The sequence below is a fragment of the Apus apus genome, chromosome 4, assembly GCF_020740795.1.
Source record: "Apus apus isolate bApuApu2 chromosome 4, bApuApu2.pri.cur, whole genome shotgun sequence".
NCBI classification, from domain to species: domain Eukaryota; kingdom Metazoa; phylum Chordata; class Aves; order Apodiformes; family Apodidae; genus Apus; species Apus apus.
The window spans coordinates 34,675,528-34,690,252 of record NC_067285.1 but is presented as its reverse complement, the minus strand read 5'-3'; the positions used below and the strand labels follow the sequence as shown (position 1 = coordinate 34,690,252).

At 44.4% G+C, this 14,725-nt stretch overlaps 1 protein-coding gene across 5 annotated transcripts in view; it reads left to right on the top strand.

Moving 5' to 3' along the window:
* Positions 1-14,725, top strand: part of MICU1 (mitochondrial calcium uptake 1) — a 96,561-nt gene that overhangs the window by 42,814 nt on the left and 39,022 nt on the right. For 4 of the 5 annotated variants that reach the window (XM_051618068.1, XM_051618073.1, XM_051618072.1 and 1 more), the window contains one exon: positions 2,125-2,168. In XM_051618068.1, the coding sequence (XP_051474028.1) occupies positions 2,125-2,168 (44 nt within the window). Of the gene's footprint in view, positions 1-2,124; positions 2,169-8,220; positions 8,233-14,725 lie in introns of all 5 variants that reach the window. The other variant, XM_051618071.1, reaches the window with a different exon arrangement.

The window sequence follows — 14,725 nt, the reverse complement described above, 5'->3', positions numbered from 1 at the left end:
GTCACAACCCCTGTCTCCTCTGTGTGTGCCCACATCATGTTACATCTGTGGGGAGCATGAAGCTAATAATACTCATTTTGTTAGTAGAGATGCTGGTGTTCTGCTGGTTTGGGTGTAATTTGGCTGGTTTTAGTAGCTTTTCTAGATGTACATACACAGTCCTATATAATTATCCAGTATAGAAATATTATCTCTTTTCAAATATATATGATCCTTTCTATATAGAAGAAAACAGTTGTCAGTTAATCTTTTCTTGCTGTTCATCTCCACGAGCACCCATTCATTTTGGGTCTTCTGTGAAACCTGTTTCCTTTCCCAATAGTGGTGTCCAGCTGGGAGGGGTGCATTAAGGCATCCTTTCACTTGCTATTTTTAGCCTGTGTCCTTGTTTAGCTTTCCATGAGTACATGTGTAACGTTGGGCTGTCAGGGATATGTCCTACAGCACCATTTCCTGGCATGGGAACACGAGGTGTTCTTGAGAAATGACTTCTTCATTACAAGGCATGGGCATAAGCTTAAGCTCATTGTCACAGTTGGCACCCAGATGGATGGTCAGGGGTGAGCTCTGGCCAGATAATGTGTCTCTGGTAACGTAAGGACATTTATTAAATGAATCCTGGCTCTCAATGTGACAATGTTTATTTTACTGCATTTATAGCCACAACTTCAAGGAGGACAAAATTCACAGAATCCCAGACTGGCTTGGGTTGGAAGGGATCTTAAAGCTCATCCAGTTCCAACCCCCACCAGCCCAGGTTGCTCCAAGCCCCATCCAACCTGCCCTTCAACACTCCATGGAGGGGGCTTGTCTGAGTTTCTCAGGTGGTTAAAGTCTGAGAATGTGTATGAATATGCAGTTTGGACTCTATCAAGTGCAGAGAACACTGAGAAGGAGCTTTCTGGTTTGAATATTCACAAACCCAGACAGCCCTCTGACAATTGCCTTGACCTTTGAAATGGGTGAGGGCAGAATTCTAGGTGGGGTTGGAGCTGCTTTGGTTCGGAAAGGTTGAGAAGGTCACCCTGGGGCAATGAATAACTCAGTTTTCTGCACCATAACCATGATGAGCCTTTCCAGTAGCCAGGAAGAGTTTCATTACCCTCCTCCACAAAGAGGTGCAGCAGGCACGGGAGAGGTTTTATTTTGTCTTTTCCATCTTTTCTCTCATTGAAATTGAAATGAGGATGTGATAATTATCCTCAACAGTGGCAGAAAATGCACAGGATGTGGATCTGCTGAGGGGTTTCATTCTTCAGAGAACCCAAAAATCAGCCCATGCTGCTCCCCAGTGACTGGAAGTGCTTGCTTAGAGTTCTGCTTCATCTCCCCTCAATGCTCATCTTCCTGACTTTGGATTGCAAAGCTCAGATAATTAATCTTCTGGAATATTTTTGTCACCTTGCTTGCATGTGCATTCATCAGTGTTCCTGTAGCCTGACAGGCATCAAGGATTAGATGGAGAGCTCTGTGCCTTGAACTCTGCAACTGCTGGGTTTGTTTTTTACCACTTCAAGACAGAAAAAAAACCCCTTGGTGATGGTATGAGATGGAATTTGCTGGTACAAATAACCCCTCTCCCTGCTTTCTTCTAAAATGCCCTTCTAGCTGAAGAACTCACCTAACAAATGCAGCTACAACTTATCTCCCTGAAAATCTATTTGTGAGCCCTTTTATACTAAAAGGTGAACAAGTTCTGGATTTATTTGTGAATATCCCAGTTCATTTTGGGAAGGATCCTTTGTCTTCCCATTTGTGAGCCGTTTGAAAGGTGTTGAGAGAAACAAGAGTTTTGTGAACACTTATGGACACAATATTGGCCTGGTAGCAACTACTTGGGGGTGGATCTTTCAGGCTCTTGAGAGGTGCTGGGAGCTGTGCTTCCACTCCCTGCTAGGAAGAGTTTTTCTTCTGTGATGCCATGATCTTGCAGGATCCAAATACCAAGTGCTAAAAGCACGAAGCCAAAACATCTGCCTTCTGGCCTTAGACTTTCTACTGAAGTTATTCAGAAGGTGCATTTTGCTCCCTAATCCCCACTCCAACAGACAACCCCAGCAATGTTTACTTTTACACTCCAACCAGGATTTTCTTTTAAGTTATCTTTTTTTTTTCCTTTTTCAGACCTGGGCCTGGACCAGTTCATAGTGAAACGCTACGATGGGAAGGTGAGCACGTGAGGCTGTGAAGTGCATGTTGTTCCATGTTGTTTTTTGAACCTGGACTCCTTTAGTTATGACTCTGCATGTGGGCATAAGTCAAATGAAGCATTTCAAGTGTTCTCCTCTGAGCTTTTTTGGTGTCCAGTAGCATTGCAGTGCTGTTTCCCTAATGACAAAGGTCTGGATTTTTTTCAAGAGGTCCTATTTTTGTGTTGATAGACATATTATTGCTGCTTAGATACTGGTAGGCCAGGAAATGATAGGTTGTAATCAGACTTCCTTGCTGCTGCTTTGTGACTATGAAAGCCCCGCAGGCTTCACCATTTTGGGGGAAACTTGCTTGACTTTTCCTTTCCAGGCCCATCTCCAGATTCCTAAAGGAAGGAGACAGTTTGGTGTCTTTATCTGCATCCCAAGCATGTTTCCCCCCATATCAAAGAGCCTTCCTCCATTCCCCTTTTGAACCCTAGGTCCTTCCTGCAGGGATACACAGCTCTCCTGGATGTTTGTGCTGTCACAATGTGTGTTGGTAAAACCCTGAGCATGCTCTGATCTACTTTTGTCTGGAGAAGTGGAGCTGTGTGGCATCCCACCTGTTTTTATGGAAGTCAGTGGTCCAGTTAACCACACTAAATCCCACTGGTGTGGAGGAGCACAGGAGAGGCAGCTCTGGCCCTAGCACCAGCAGCTCATTCTGACTTCTTCATGCAGGTGACTGCAGGTTAGTTCATTTTCCATCAGAGCACCACGGACACATGATGGTACTCCAGCTTTTAGGAAGACTTTCATTTCATCTGCATCATCTCAAAAATCAAGCTGCTGTTTTTCCAAAGGGAAGTCAGCATCTGTGATGCCTTCATGGCTGAGTGATGTGCCTGCCACAGTGTCAGGCCTTTCCAGAAAGACTTGAAACTGGGGGGAAAAAAAGCTACTGAAAGCTTGATATAAACACAGTGGGGGCTTGACGTGTGCAGTTCCCTGTCCTGTTCTGTGTTCAGCAGGGAAAGGTAAAGACAGAAGGTGATCAAATGCCTGGGGTCCTTGTCATCTGTGGTGTAGAAGTGTTCTGGTTACCCAGGCAGCAGAGCAAGAATTTGCTTGAGAACAGGCAGTTGGAAGGTGGTATTTTGGCAGTTAGTTTTGATGCATAAAACTAAGCAGCATGTTGTGAACACTTGCTTTCTTCTCCCCCTGCCACAAACCCAGTGTCTGCTTTTCATGATTAAAATAAAATAAAAAAAAAAATAGTACACATTCTTTGCAAAATATCAATTGTTCCTCCCTCTGGTTTCTGACAGTCTCTTTTGCATCTGCTCACTTGTATCATCTTATCTTGTCAAGCTATCACACTCCTCCCTCAGGCTTTACATAAACAAGGTCTGTTGGTAGAGATGAAATGCTGAATCCCACACTGGTTTTGCTAATTGTTCCTCTGTTCCTGAGAGCTCCACAGTTGGTTTCCTTCACGTTGGATGAAAGATTCCAAGGAAGCCCCTTTGCTGAACTCAGCTTTGTGCCCCTTTGCTCCTCAGCACCAAGGGCTTGAATTGCACTGTGTGTTTGGATGGGACAGGGACAGTCCCTGGGTGTTGAGAACCCATGGTTGGTGTTTGAGGCACCGTGCTCCACCTTACATCATCATCCATGCTCTTTCCATGCTCTTAGGGCCTGGGGTGGACATCTGTGCTGGCTTCCTCTCATTGCTCTTTATGTAACTTAGAGATGTGCTGTGGTTTGGATAGTCTGCAAGTGGGGCAGCACATGTAGGGTACTGCAGTGGACTTCTCTTTATTGTTGTCTTCTCCTGGGACCTGTTGTTTCCACAGTCTAATAACACCCCAGAAGCAGTTTGCTCTGCTGAAAATGAAGAAAGAGGGGTTCTTGTTTGCTTGGCTGCCTGTTTAAGGACACCTTGGGACTGGCTGAATGTGGCTGTCAGGGTAGTGGTGATATCCAGGTGAGAGGATAATTCAAGGAGAATATAAAGTAAGTTGGCCTTGGCTCTCCCTTGGTGATGGAAGAAGCTGACAGTAGATTGATCTGGCTGATAGTGTCTTGTTCTCATTTTGTGGCTTGTTTTGTGTTGCAGTTTAAGGAACTACACTATCTTTACTCAGTCAAGCACCAACAAATATCCATTTGAATTTCACTTGCATAGTAGCACCCAAGGGATAAAACTCTTCTTCCTGGCCTGTTTCCATGTTCCACTTGGCCTACAAAAGCATCTTCTACCTGGAGAGGACTCCCTGGTGCTTTCCCTGTGTGTGTGGGCAGAGCTGATGAGCTCAAGCAGAAGGGTGAGAGGTCCATGGTTCCCCCCTAAGCATCCTTACTAACATCACCTGGAATTCATGGGACTTGTGGCTCAGATGTGAGCTCAGAGGTCACAGGCCTGTTCACTGGAAATTTCTTCTGCATTTTTAAGGTGAAAGGAGTTTGTGAGTAGACAGACACAAGCAAGCTGTGGTTCTGAAAAGTACTGACAACCTGTAGGCTAGCTCCTGACTGAGGAGTGGAAAAGAGGCTTCATTTTAGCTCCAAGCCAAGATACGTACCCAGGGTTGCATGCAAGTGATCATTTAGAAGGAGATTCAGTTAAAAAGAAGAGAACCAGCTGTGCAGTCAGTTGCATTTTAATTACATGTTACAAGACAGCTTCAAGTGTGTGAATTCTGAGCATGGAAGTTGGAGATGTAAATGCTACAGCATTAGTAAGCAGCTGTGTGAGCTGCTCTTGTCACAGAACCCATTTTATTTACATAAAACTACCATCAGAGCAACTAGTTGGCTGTTGTGCAGTGATCAGGGCTGGTCCTGCCAAAGGATGTTGTGGAGTGATGAATTGTAATTGTGTTGTGTTGGGTTTCTGAAGCATCTTGCTGTGCATGGGATTGAATGTGATGGTGAGAAGACTATACCCCCTTTTCTCTGCCCCCCTTGTCCTGCTCCTCCTCCTCCCTCTCCATCAACTCTATAAATTAGCACTAGGGAGGTAAATGTTGCTGCCTTATTAATGGGAAGGCCCCTGTAATTTGAGCCTAAATGCTTTTTCTTCACTGATTGTGAGACCAAAAACCCAGGAGACCTTAATCCAGTAAAACCCCTTGGTAGATCTGTTGGTGAACAAAAATTCTTTCATTTCCTGGCTCTGTGGAGGGAGGCAGCTCTGTTCCTGGCTGTGTTGTTGTCCAAGTGTGGTGGTTGCTTCCCTGGGGGAGCAAGCTGTGGCAAGTAGAGGAGAAGAGGCACTGCTGAGCATTCAGGGTAGAAAAGAGTATTAGTCTGCAAACATTTTGAAGTGGTCACGTTGGGCCTGAACAAAAGGCTGATGTGAGGAGAGACAGAAATCTCAGGGTGCTGTGCTGGGAAGGTGTCCAGACCACAACTGTGCATCTGCTCCATTTCCATTCTCCCTCTTTCCTTCTCTTCAGGTTTAGGCAGTGGGAAAGCAAACGTTTGGGTTTTTTTAACCCATCTGTAGGAGACGTATCTCATGTTGTCCCTTCTCTTGCCCTTGTTTGCATCTGGCTTAGCAAGATGACACTGATAAATAAGCTGTTGCTAAGTAGAAGCCTGCAACTTAGCCCAGGTCATGTGGCATAAGCTTCATCAATGTTGCAGAAATTGTAATACAGATTTTGTTTAAAATTTTCCTTTTTCATGCCCTGTTTACTAGGAGGGTTTGTTTGGGGTTTTTTTGGCTTATGCAGGAATGATTGACAAGCTTAATCCCTCCAATTAAAAAAAGTGTTGCTGTTAGTGGTGTTCCTCTAAAGCAGGAGCTGCATACCCACCCTGCCCAGAGCAAAATTGCCCCCCTGGTGCTGTCCCCATCCTGGTGAGCCAGTGCTGGCAGCTCCCAGGCATCCCATTCTGCAGCTGAAGGGGAAAGGGGTGAGCAGAGGCAGAAAATGGATGTGGTGGGTGCACAGCATAGACCTGGCTTTGTGCAGCTGGGTCCTCACCTTGAAGGTGAGATGTTATGCTTGAAAGAGACCTCTAGTCTATGTAGAGGGGAAAAGAAACACCCTTAAATGGCCTGTTTAAATAGAGAATGCACTTGATTTGCTCTTGTTGTGCTCCTGTGGGGAAAATGTCTTGCTACTGCTTCATAAGAACAAAAGCCTTTGAGCTACCAGCAACAACTTACTCTCCTGCCACCACTGCTGCAGTAATTATAGAGGCTTTCAATGCCTAGTAATTAAATTTATGAGCTGAGTGTTTTCTGCCAGCAGTTATATTTACAGGTGTTTGGGGGTGCTGTGGAGTAACACAGAGCAGTAGGAAAATGCAGGAAAAGGGAAATAATTCAGGGGGTTTCTGTGAAGGGCCAGTGAAACTGCTGGAATTTGTTTCCACTGTATAATGCAGGCTGGTATGATGGACCAGTCCAGTGATGAACTACACTTGTCTGCCAGGGCCTTGGATCTGGAGGTGTGTGTCTGTTGAAGAGTTGTTGGAAGTCAGTTCAGGAGGAAGATTTCTTGCCAAATGATGAAAAGAGCAGCTCAGGAGCAGAGGAGCCTGAAAAAATGTACTTGGGAAGGGTTCCCATAGAAAGGACTGGAGGTAGATGGACCATCCTTTTCTGGTGGATGGAAGGATCTTGCTGCCAGGTTTGAAAAAGGGGGAGGGGGGCAAGGAGCCTTTATTTATGAGCCTGAATTTCTGGGCTCCTTGGCTTTGTATGTGAGCTAAGGCTGGAGTGTGAGACTTGCCCCAGAGTGACATGAACTGCTATGGACACTGAGTGAGACAAGCTCCAAATCCTGCTGCCATTCAGGAGCCAGACACTGGATCAGAGCTCTGGGCTCCTGTCATGTTTAAATGCCTCTGAAACCTCCATTCCAAAGGATGCAACTCTAAATGATACCTAAAGAGAAAGCAGTCCAGTGAATAGCAATGTCAAGTGCAGTGCTGTTGATTTACTGAGCCCATTCACCAAGAAGGGTGCTCAGAAGTGCTTTCTGTAGCTTAGAAGCAATGAAAAAAGGTGAGGAGCCTTCTAAATCCAACTGCAGGAGGCCTTGCCAATGTCTGTTGTAAGAGTGTGTGACATAAATGAGTCCCCAGTGCCTGCAGTTTGAGCTGCTGAGTGTAGGTTGTGGCTTGCTTGGAGATGCCTTGAAGCGTTTGGCTACCTACCCCAGTCCATCATCTCTGGAAAAGGTCACTGTCCAATTCCAGATTTCCTGGCTTTTAATTCCTTCACCTCCTGACCTCAGTGCAGGTGGTATTTACATAATGACCAGGAGACATCATCTTACATGGGTAATCACCTTACGTTTGTCTGTACCAAAGTTCCTCTGCCATCCCCAAAAGCATCATAACAAACTGGGGTGGGAGGCACCTCTTGCCTGTGTCCCTCTCTGGAAGCTGCAGAGATTCAGTTGATTTGCAGATGATCAGAAAAGCTGAGCTGACCTGGTTTTGCTCTTCCTGCCTTTCTCTGCTGCCACCACTGGCCATGTTTGTGGGTTTCTTTGCCTGCCAGCTTTCTCCTCCCAGCCAAACTTGGCCCTCCCCTCTGCTTTGGTTAGCAGTTCTGAGATAGCCTCGTGTTCCTCCCCGATTTCCCCTCTTTGCTGGGACCTGTGCAGCCACCAGACTGCCAAGTCCTCTCTCAGCTTGTTTTTCCATTAAAACCAATTTCATCCAAGAAAAGACTTCACTGCTTGTGACACAGCTAAACATGTGGTGCACAAACATCTTTATGTCCCCATACAGAACATGCTTCATCCTTTCCTACCTCCTCCACTCAATGTTTGTGGTGTGTTTCAGATCTGACAGGGCTCTACTTCATGTTGGCTTTTTCTCCTGCTAATCCTGTTGCTCATTTTCACAGGACTCCTTTGTCAGATGCTACTAAAATGCTCTGGTTGCTGCTTTGTCCTCTTTTACTCCAATTTCTAGGAACCTGGCAAGTGTTTCTTCCAGCTACTGATATCTCTGATATTTGTCTTTACTTTAATTCTGGTTTGTTTGGGTTTTTTTTTTTTGGTGTAACCAACCATTCCCTCATTTTCTTCCCTTTTCTAACCCTCTCCCCTTCCACCAGGATTTCTGGCAGGTACAAAGCAGACAGCATGTGCTTTGACTAGTTTGTGCTTCAGACCTCATAACCTGCACTTCTCATGTAAAAGGGACAGTTTACACTCACCCCTTCTCCCTGCTCCTTGGATAAATAACTCTTGAGTCCTCTCCTTGGTCCTCAACCTAAAGGATTTATCTCAGAATAGCTGAATTTGGCTTGTTGAGAGGACACTCCTCAGGGTAACAGTTAATTCATGGCTTGATTACCAGGAACACCTTTGAGCAAAGCTCAGATGTGTATCTCCCTGTCCTCTGATCTTCATGGTGTTGTTTGAGGCTTCTGGCTTCATTTTGTAGTGTGATGAGACTGTGACAGAGCTGGCTCTGGTGGGAAGTGGCATTTTCTGCTCAAGGCCACAGAGTTAGTTTTACCCTGAGAAGGAACAGGCTTCTCTCTGGCCCAGTGCTTTGGGAAGCATCATGTATTTGGGGAAGGTTATTTCTGCAAACCTGAATTTTTCAAGCTGCAGAGCTATGTAGTATGAATGATAATAAATAATATTTTAGGAGGGGAAATACTGAGGTACTCTAGTTCATAAGATGGTTTCTGGGGAAAGGAGCTAGAACACAAGTCATTTTGTTCAGCATGAGTAAGGCAAGAGAGATATATACTCTGAACACTTCCAGTTTGCCCTGTAGCTTTGTGACCTTAATGAGATTCATAGGGGAAGTTAGCAAAACAAGTAAGTAACTTGGTGACAAAGTGCCCTTAGTGGGTGTATGAAGTCTTTTCATCAAAAGTGGCTTATGGGTTTGGTTTTGGCTTTAATTCCTCTGATAGATTTGTTGGTGTTAGATTAATACTTGATACTTAAGGGATACAAAGCTGAGCTCTGTAAACTGTCCTTGGGTAACAACATAAGTTACAGGGAGGAGAGAGGAGGATGGATTGAGCAGGGTGGGAGGGAATGTTTTAGGAGATGCCTGACCTCACTGACTACAGAAGGAGGGGAAGTCTGGATGGGAGAGGCAGGTGAAGGAGAGAGTGGAAGGAAATGGCAAGATTAAGTTTTAACTTGATTTGGTTCCTCAAACCATTTACAATCAGGATGACAATTTCTAATTATGGGAATACTTGTGGGTTTTGCCTGAGCCCCTTTGTCATTTGGTGGGCGATGAGTGTGCAGCCCCAACCTCACCATCTGAGCCAGAGTTTAGTTTTCCTTCCTGTACAGAGTTGTGTCCAGGCCTGTGCTCTCAGACTGGAGTTCTCACCCGAGCAAACGAGCAGCACGTGTTATCGACGTGCCCAGTTCATCTTGGCCATGTGGGCTGAGACAAGGGAAGGCAGGATCCCTGTTTCCATCTGGAGACATAAGCAGCCATTTAAATTCAAAGGAGTCAGAAGTCAGCTCATTTCAGAAGCATGATTTGAGACATCAAGGACCTAATTTGAATCCTCCCTCATCAAATTTCCATAACGAATGCTGCTGTGGTCCCACAGGTGGTGATTTCATTACCCTGCAGAGGACTGAGCCAGCAGGGAGCAGAAGTGTAGACTGTCCCTTTTCCCAGGCCTTTCCAGTTTGCTTTTCCAGCAGGGGTTTCTCCCTTGCATGAGTGGGTCTGCTGCCTGCCAAGGGTCGGGAGAGTCTGTGGCATTTTTCTTGGTGGTACAGAATGCTGGCCTTGCATTTCAGGTGCCGTTTGTTTTAAAGGTGATGAATATTTTACAGCCTTGCTGGAAGGAGGGAATGCAGATTTCTCTTTCCAGTCTCAGGAGACCACCTGTGGTAATAATTGCTGCCTACTTTTTAATTCTCTGGATGTGCTCAAATTCAAATTGAGAAGGAGAGTGTGTGCAGAACAATCTCATCCACGTTCAGCTCTGTATTTTTGTCCCCCTGTGTGTATATATGTCCATAAAATGACCCCCAAATCAGAGGTATAAAAAAACCTCTTTATTAAAATACACTCTTGCTGGGTCATAAGCTGCAGTATTTCTCTGACAACAGTATTTTAATTTTCCTCTGTTAACAGCCACCCACCTCTATTTGCCATGCAGAATCTGACTGTGTTTGCCTGTGTTAGTGTGTAGCCTTCACAGTAAATGAGCTGGAATGAGACTGAACTTTTCCATCACAAATGGTCTCTCAGCTTCAGAAAGTCCTTGTGCTGTTTCCATCATAACCTTAAATACTTTTTATCTTGTTTGGTGATAGGTAAGAAGTGATATAAAATCTCAGGAGGTGCATCTAAAATGACTTACTTTGCATTCACATTAGAAAGGTAGATTTAAAAGTCCTAAATCCTCAGTTCTCCCTCAAGTCCATTTTAATTTTTTTGGCCTTTTTTTCACAGTGCAGAGGGACCCTCCTCTACCTCTTTTCCCCTAAAGGGCTTTTGAGCATCAGGGTTGAAAATCTCCAGGTTTTAAAAATCTGATTCTAAAACCTTTTTATTTCTTGGTTTCAGTTTTCTTAACCTAGGTGGGTGAGGTGCTGACATAAGCTGTGTCTTGAAATCTCTTAACTACATGGCTTGGGTTCTTTAAAAGTTAGATCTTCAAAAATCAGCAAAAATTAAGAATCTCCCTCATTTCAGAGTCAACAGTTCAGCATTTTGATGCAGAGGGAGTTCAAAGCATGAACATTTTTAGTTCCCATAGCAGGCTGCATTACCTGCAGCTTCCCCTGGCATTTCTGAAGCCTGTTCAATTTTACAAAAAGCTTTGTTTCCCATCCTTTAGAAGGATTCCTGATAGCTTTTTTATTTATAAAAATAGTCTGCTGAGTGAAGCCCCAGGCATCAAGGTGAGCAGGGCTAATGGTGCATCACGTCCCTCCGTGCTGCTTAATGTTACATGCACAAGTCCTAATGAGGGTTGGGTTTCTCCTCTTAAAGAGATTTCATTTGAAAAGACACACATCCCAAAATGGCAATAATATGGGGGATCATCTTTACCTCATCAAGCCAGAACACTCAGAAACAAGGAAAGAAATTGTCTGTATGATGCTAACTTGTAACACAGACTTATTTATTTTTTTGCCAACTCCTGCTGTGGAAAAGAGAATCTTTCTTTTTAACACTGAGCACAGTGTTTTAACTTCTTTTCCTATTTGCCTACAGCTAACCATAAAAACAATGTTGTCTTGAAATGGGTTTGCATTACTGAAGGTGGTCAGTTGGGACTGAAAGAGAATTGCTTTGCAGCAAGGTGACTTCACTGAAGCATTCATGGTTTTGGATTTGCTTACACCATGTTGGTACCCTTCAAGTATTTCTTTTCCAAAGGAACAAACTTGTCAGTAAAAGATGGTTCTGGTTCATCTAAAATTCCTTACTAATTTACAAAATGACTTCTTGGTTCTGGAGAAATACTCATTCTCTTGCATGGCCTTTGGTCTTTATTTTGTTGTCATGTTGGAAGGTGTAAGTCACTGTCGAGCGGTCACGTAAGGCTGATAAATCCCTGAAGCTTTGGTGTCCATAAGTACCAAGGTGATGTTGAAACCTGAACAAATTATTGTGAATAAATGTGCCAAAAATGTGCTTTCTCCTCCAGATTGAAACACATACTGTTGACTCTTAAGTGACTTAACAGGAACGTCTTCTTCCTCGAGTGCCAAATGAAGTGCTGCTCATTAAGTAGCTGCTAAAATGCAAAGTGAAGTGGAGCTGCAAGGATTTAGCTGATGAGGCTTTTCTAAACCTGAGCTAGGAAAGCAGAGCAGACACACCAGCACTACACCTTGTGTCTGTTTCTGCCTCTGCAGAGAAGGCTTCCCTTAATTTGCAGAAATACATATTTTTTTGTATTCAGGTTTGTGTAATTATGAACGTTTCACTTGTCATTCAGCCCAGGGAAAACAACGTTCAAGTCCCAAATAAAGGTAGGATTTGGTGAGGAATGGAAGGAAGAAGGAATGCTATGAAGATGATCAGAGGGCTGGAGCAGCTCTGCTCTGGAGCCAGGCTGAGAGAGTTGGGGCTGTTCAGCCTGGAGAAGAGAAGGCTTCAGGGAGACCTTAGAGCACCTTCCAGTGCCTGAAGGGGCTTTTCACCAGAGAGGGCAGGGATAGGACAAGGGGTGATGGTTTTAAACTTGAAAGAGGGGAGATTTAGGTTGGACATCAGGGAGAAATCCTTCACCATGAGTGTGGTAAGGCACTGGAATAGGTTGCCCAGGGAAGCTGTGGCTGCCCCATCCCTGGAGGTGTTCAAGGGCAGGTTGGATGGGGCTTGGAGCAGCCTGGGCTGGTGGGAGGTGTCTCTGCTCATAGCAGAGGGGTTGGAGCCTGATGATCTTTAAGATCCCTTTCAACCCAAACCATTCTATGAATCACTGGAGTTTTTTTTTTCCCTGAAATCCTCTGGGAGCTGTGCCATGTACTTGGCTTGAGGGAGGCTCCAGCAGTAGATCAAGTTTTGAGGTAGAGTATGTGAAGTTTGTGGTGCATCTTTGGGTGCTTCCTTTGCTTGCAGCCAGCCCCTAACACAAGTCTGGGGAGTTGCCTGTATGTGGAACACAACTCAGTTTGGGGTTTTTGGGGGTGAGGTTGGTCATTATTATTGCTACATTCCACCCCTGTTCTGGTGCTATTTGTTGGGCTTGGAGCCTGAGATGGAAAAGGCAAATCAAGCTTTGTATTTTGAATAATGCAACTGCATTATTTTTTTGTACCTGGTGTCGATGTCTGCTATTGTAAGATAATCTCCTGAAATGCCTGTAGAGAGTTTTATTCCACTGAGGCTGGACTGGCAGCTCTTCACTGAACTTACACAGCCATGCTTGTGCTGAAAGCCCTGGGACATTTGGAGTTCTTTTTCTTTTTCCTTGGGTGGTTGCTCATTTCTGTGCCTGTTTAATGTCAACCTACTGCTTGATTAAAAAACCCATCACACTTGTGAAGTGTTCCCTGTGGCTTGCTCACTGGTGAATGCTCAGTTTTGAGTGTTTTTTGGGTGTGGCTGAATGATTTTAATGGGTTACTCTGGTTTTGGGAACGGATTTCACATGGGAGAATTTATAACTGGAAGACCTTTGTCTGTTCTAGCTGAGCACTTTGAGAGAAATAGCTTGTGTTCAGATACGAAGGGGTGTGAGATGTGAAAGTTGTCCTGAAATGGCCTGGGTAACTCATTTGTGAAGATATGCCTCTAAAAGAGGATGGAGGCTTGGAAAAGGGGCTTTTCCCAACTTTCTCTGATGCCATGCTTTCCTTTTCTGGCTGGAAGGGATGGTACAATGTGCTGGAAGGAAAGAAGGATGTGGAAAAGAAACTTGATGTCTGTAGATGGTGAATTTAGGTGTCAGTGAGGACTGCCTTGGGGTTTCCCCACCTTAAACTTGGAGGGATCACAACAGTCCATGTTGGGCTTTGTACACTAGGTAGATTTATTTGCTTATTTTACTATTTGGGTTGTTTTTCCCTGGGATTTTAATGTAATTCTGTAGAATACTATGTTGAATGGTGGGGAACAACCTGAGAAGGATTCCCCCTAGTGGGGTGAGCTTCCCACATACTTAGTTGGAAGGAATCAAACATTCAGCTTCTCAGTGAGCCAGAAGAAAACAAATGGGAGAGCTGTGAGGTTTGTTGGTGTTTTTTAACAAACTTCTGTCCTCCTAGTGCTGAGATCCTGAAAACCTTATTGATTGGGTCAGTTATCTTCTATTATGAAGGTCAGTGGGAGAAATTCCCTTTCCTATTATCTGCAGGCAGGCTGAGCACCACAAGTCACAGTGTATGTTCCCCTTCCCTGTGCTTCTGACAAGGAGATGCTTGTTTAAAATACCTTTTTTAATTTTTAAAGTAAGATGTAAAAGAGTAAATGCTTCTCCCTCCCATCTATCTAGACCTTTGCATTCCAGAGAGCAAATAAGTTATCTTTTCTTAAATTGTTGGTCTGTGAACATGTTTTTCTGCTGATGGGGAATGTTTGGAGCTGCTTGATGCGGACAGTGAATTTGAAGTGCAGAAAGGCAGCCCATAAATTAATAAACTGGCCTCTGGAGCTTTGTCCTGGGACTTCTTGGAGCGTGTGAAGTAGGCTGCTAATAGTTGATGATGAAGGCTGCAAAAGACTGGCAACTGGGGGAGGAGGCAATAAATCACAGGAGCAGGTGAGATGCTGCTGGCAACCCCGCCAGCAGTGAGGGCAGAAAACTGCTTTCTCCACAAATCCTGCCTTCAGTTTCAAGGAAAACTTGGTGGTGTTTATTTGTCCTTAGCTGTAAGCATCAATGGAAGTTTGCTTCACACCCATCTTGATGGAAAGAGGGAGCAAAAATATTGGGTTTCTCAGTCACTGACTTGAAGCTGGTGTCCTGTAAGCAGAAGAAGCTGTTTTATCTTGCATGAAATGGGTGTTATTATATGTTGGGGACTTGCCTCTTGTTAAAATTCTTGCTGCTCTCCAGGTGGTAAAGGCAGAGCTACTGGAAAAAATCTTATTTGACCAATAGAGCTGAACTTTTTTTCCCCTGGAAACTGGTATTTCTTTGGTGATCTATATGATTATTTTTG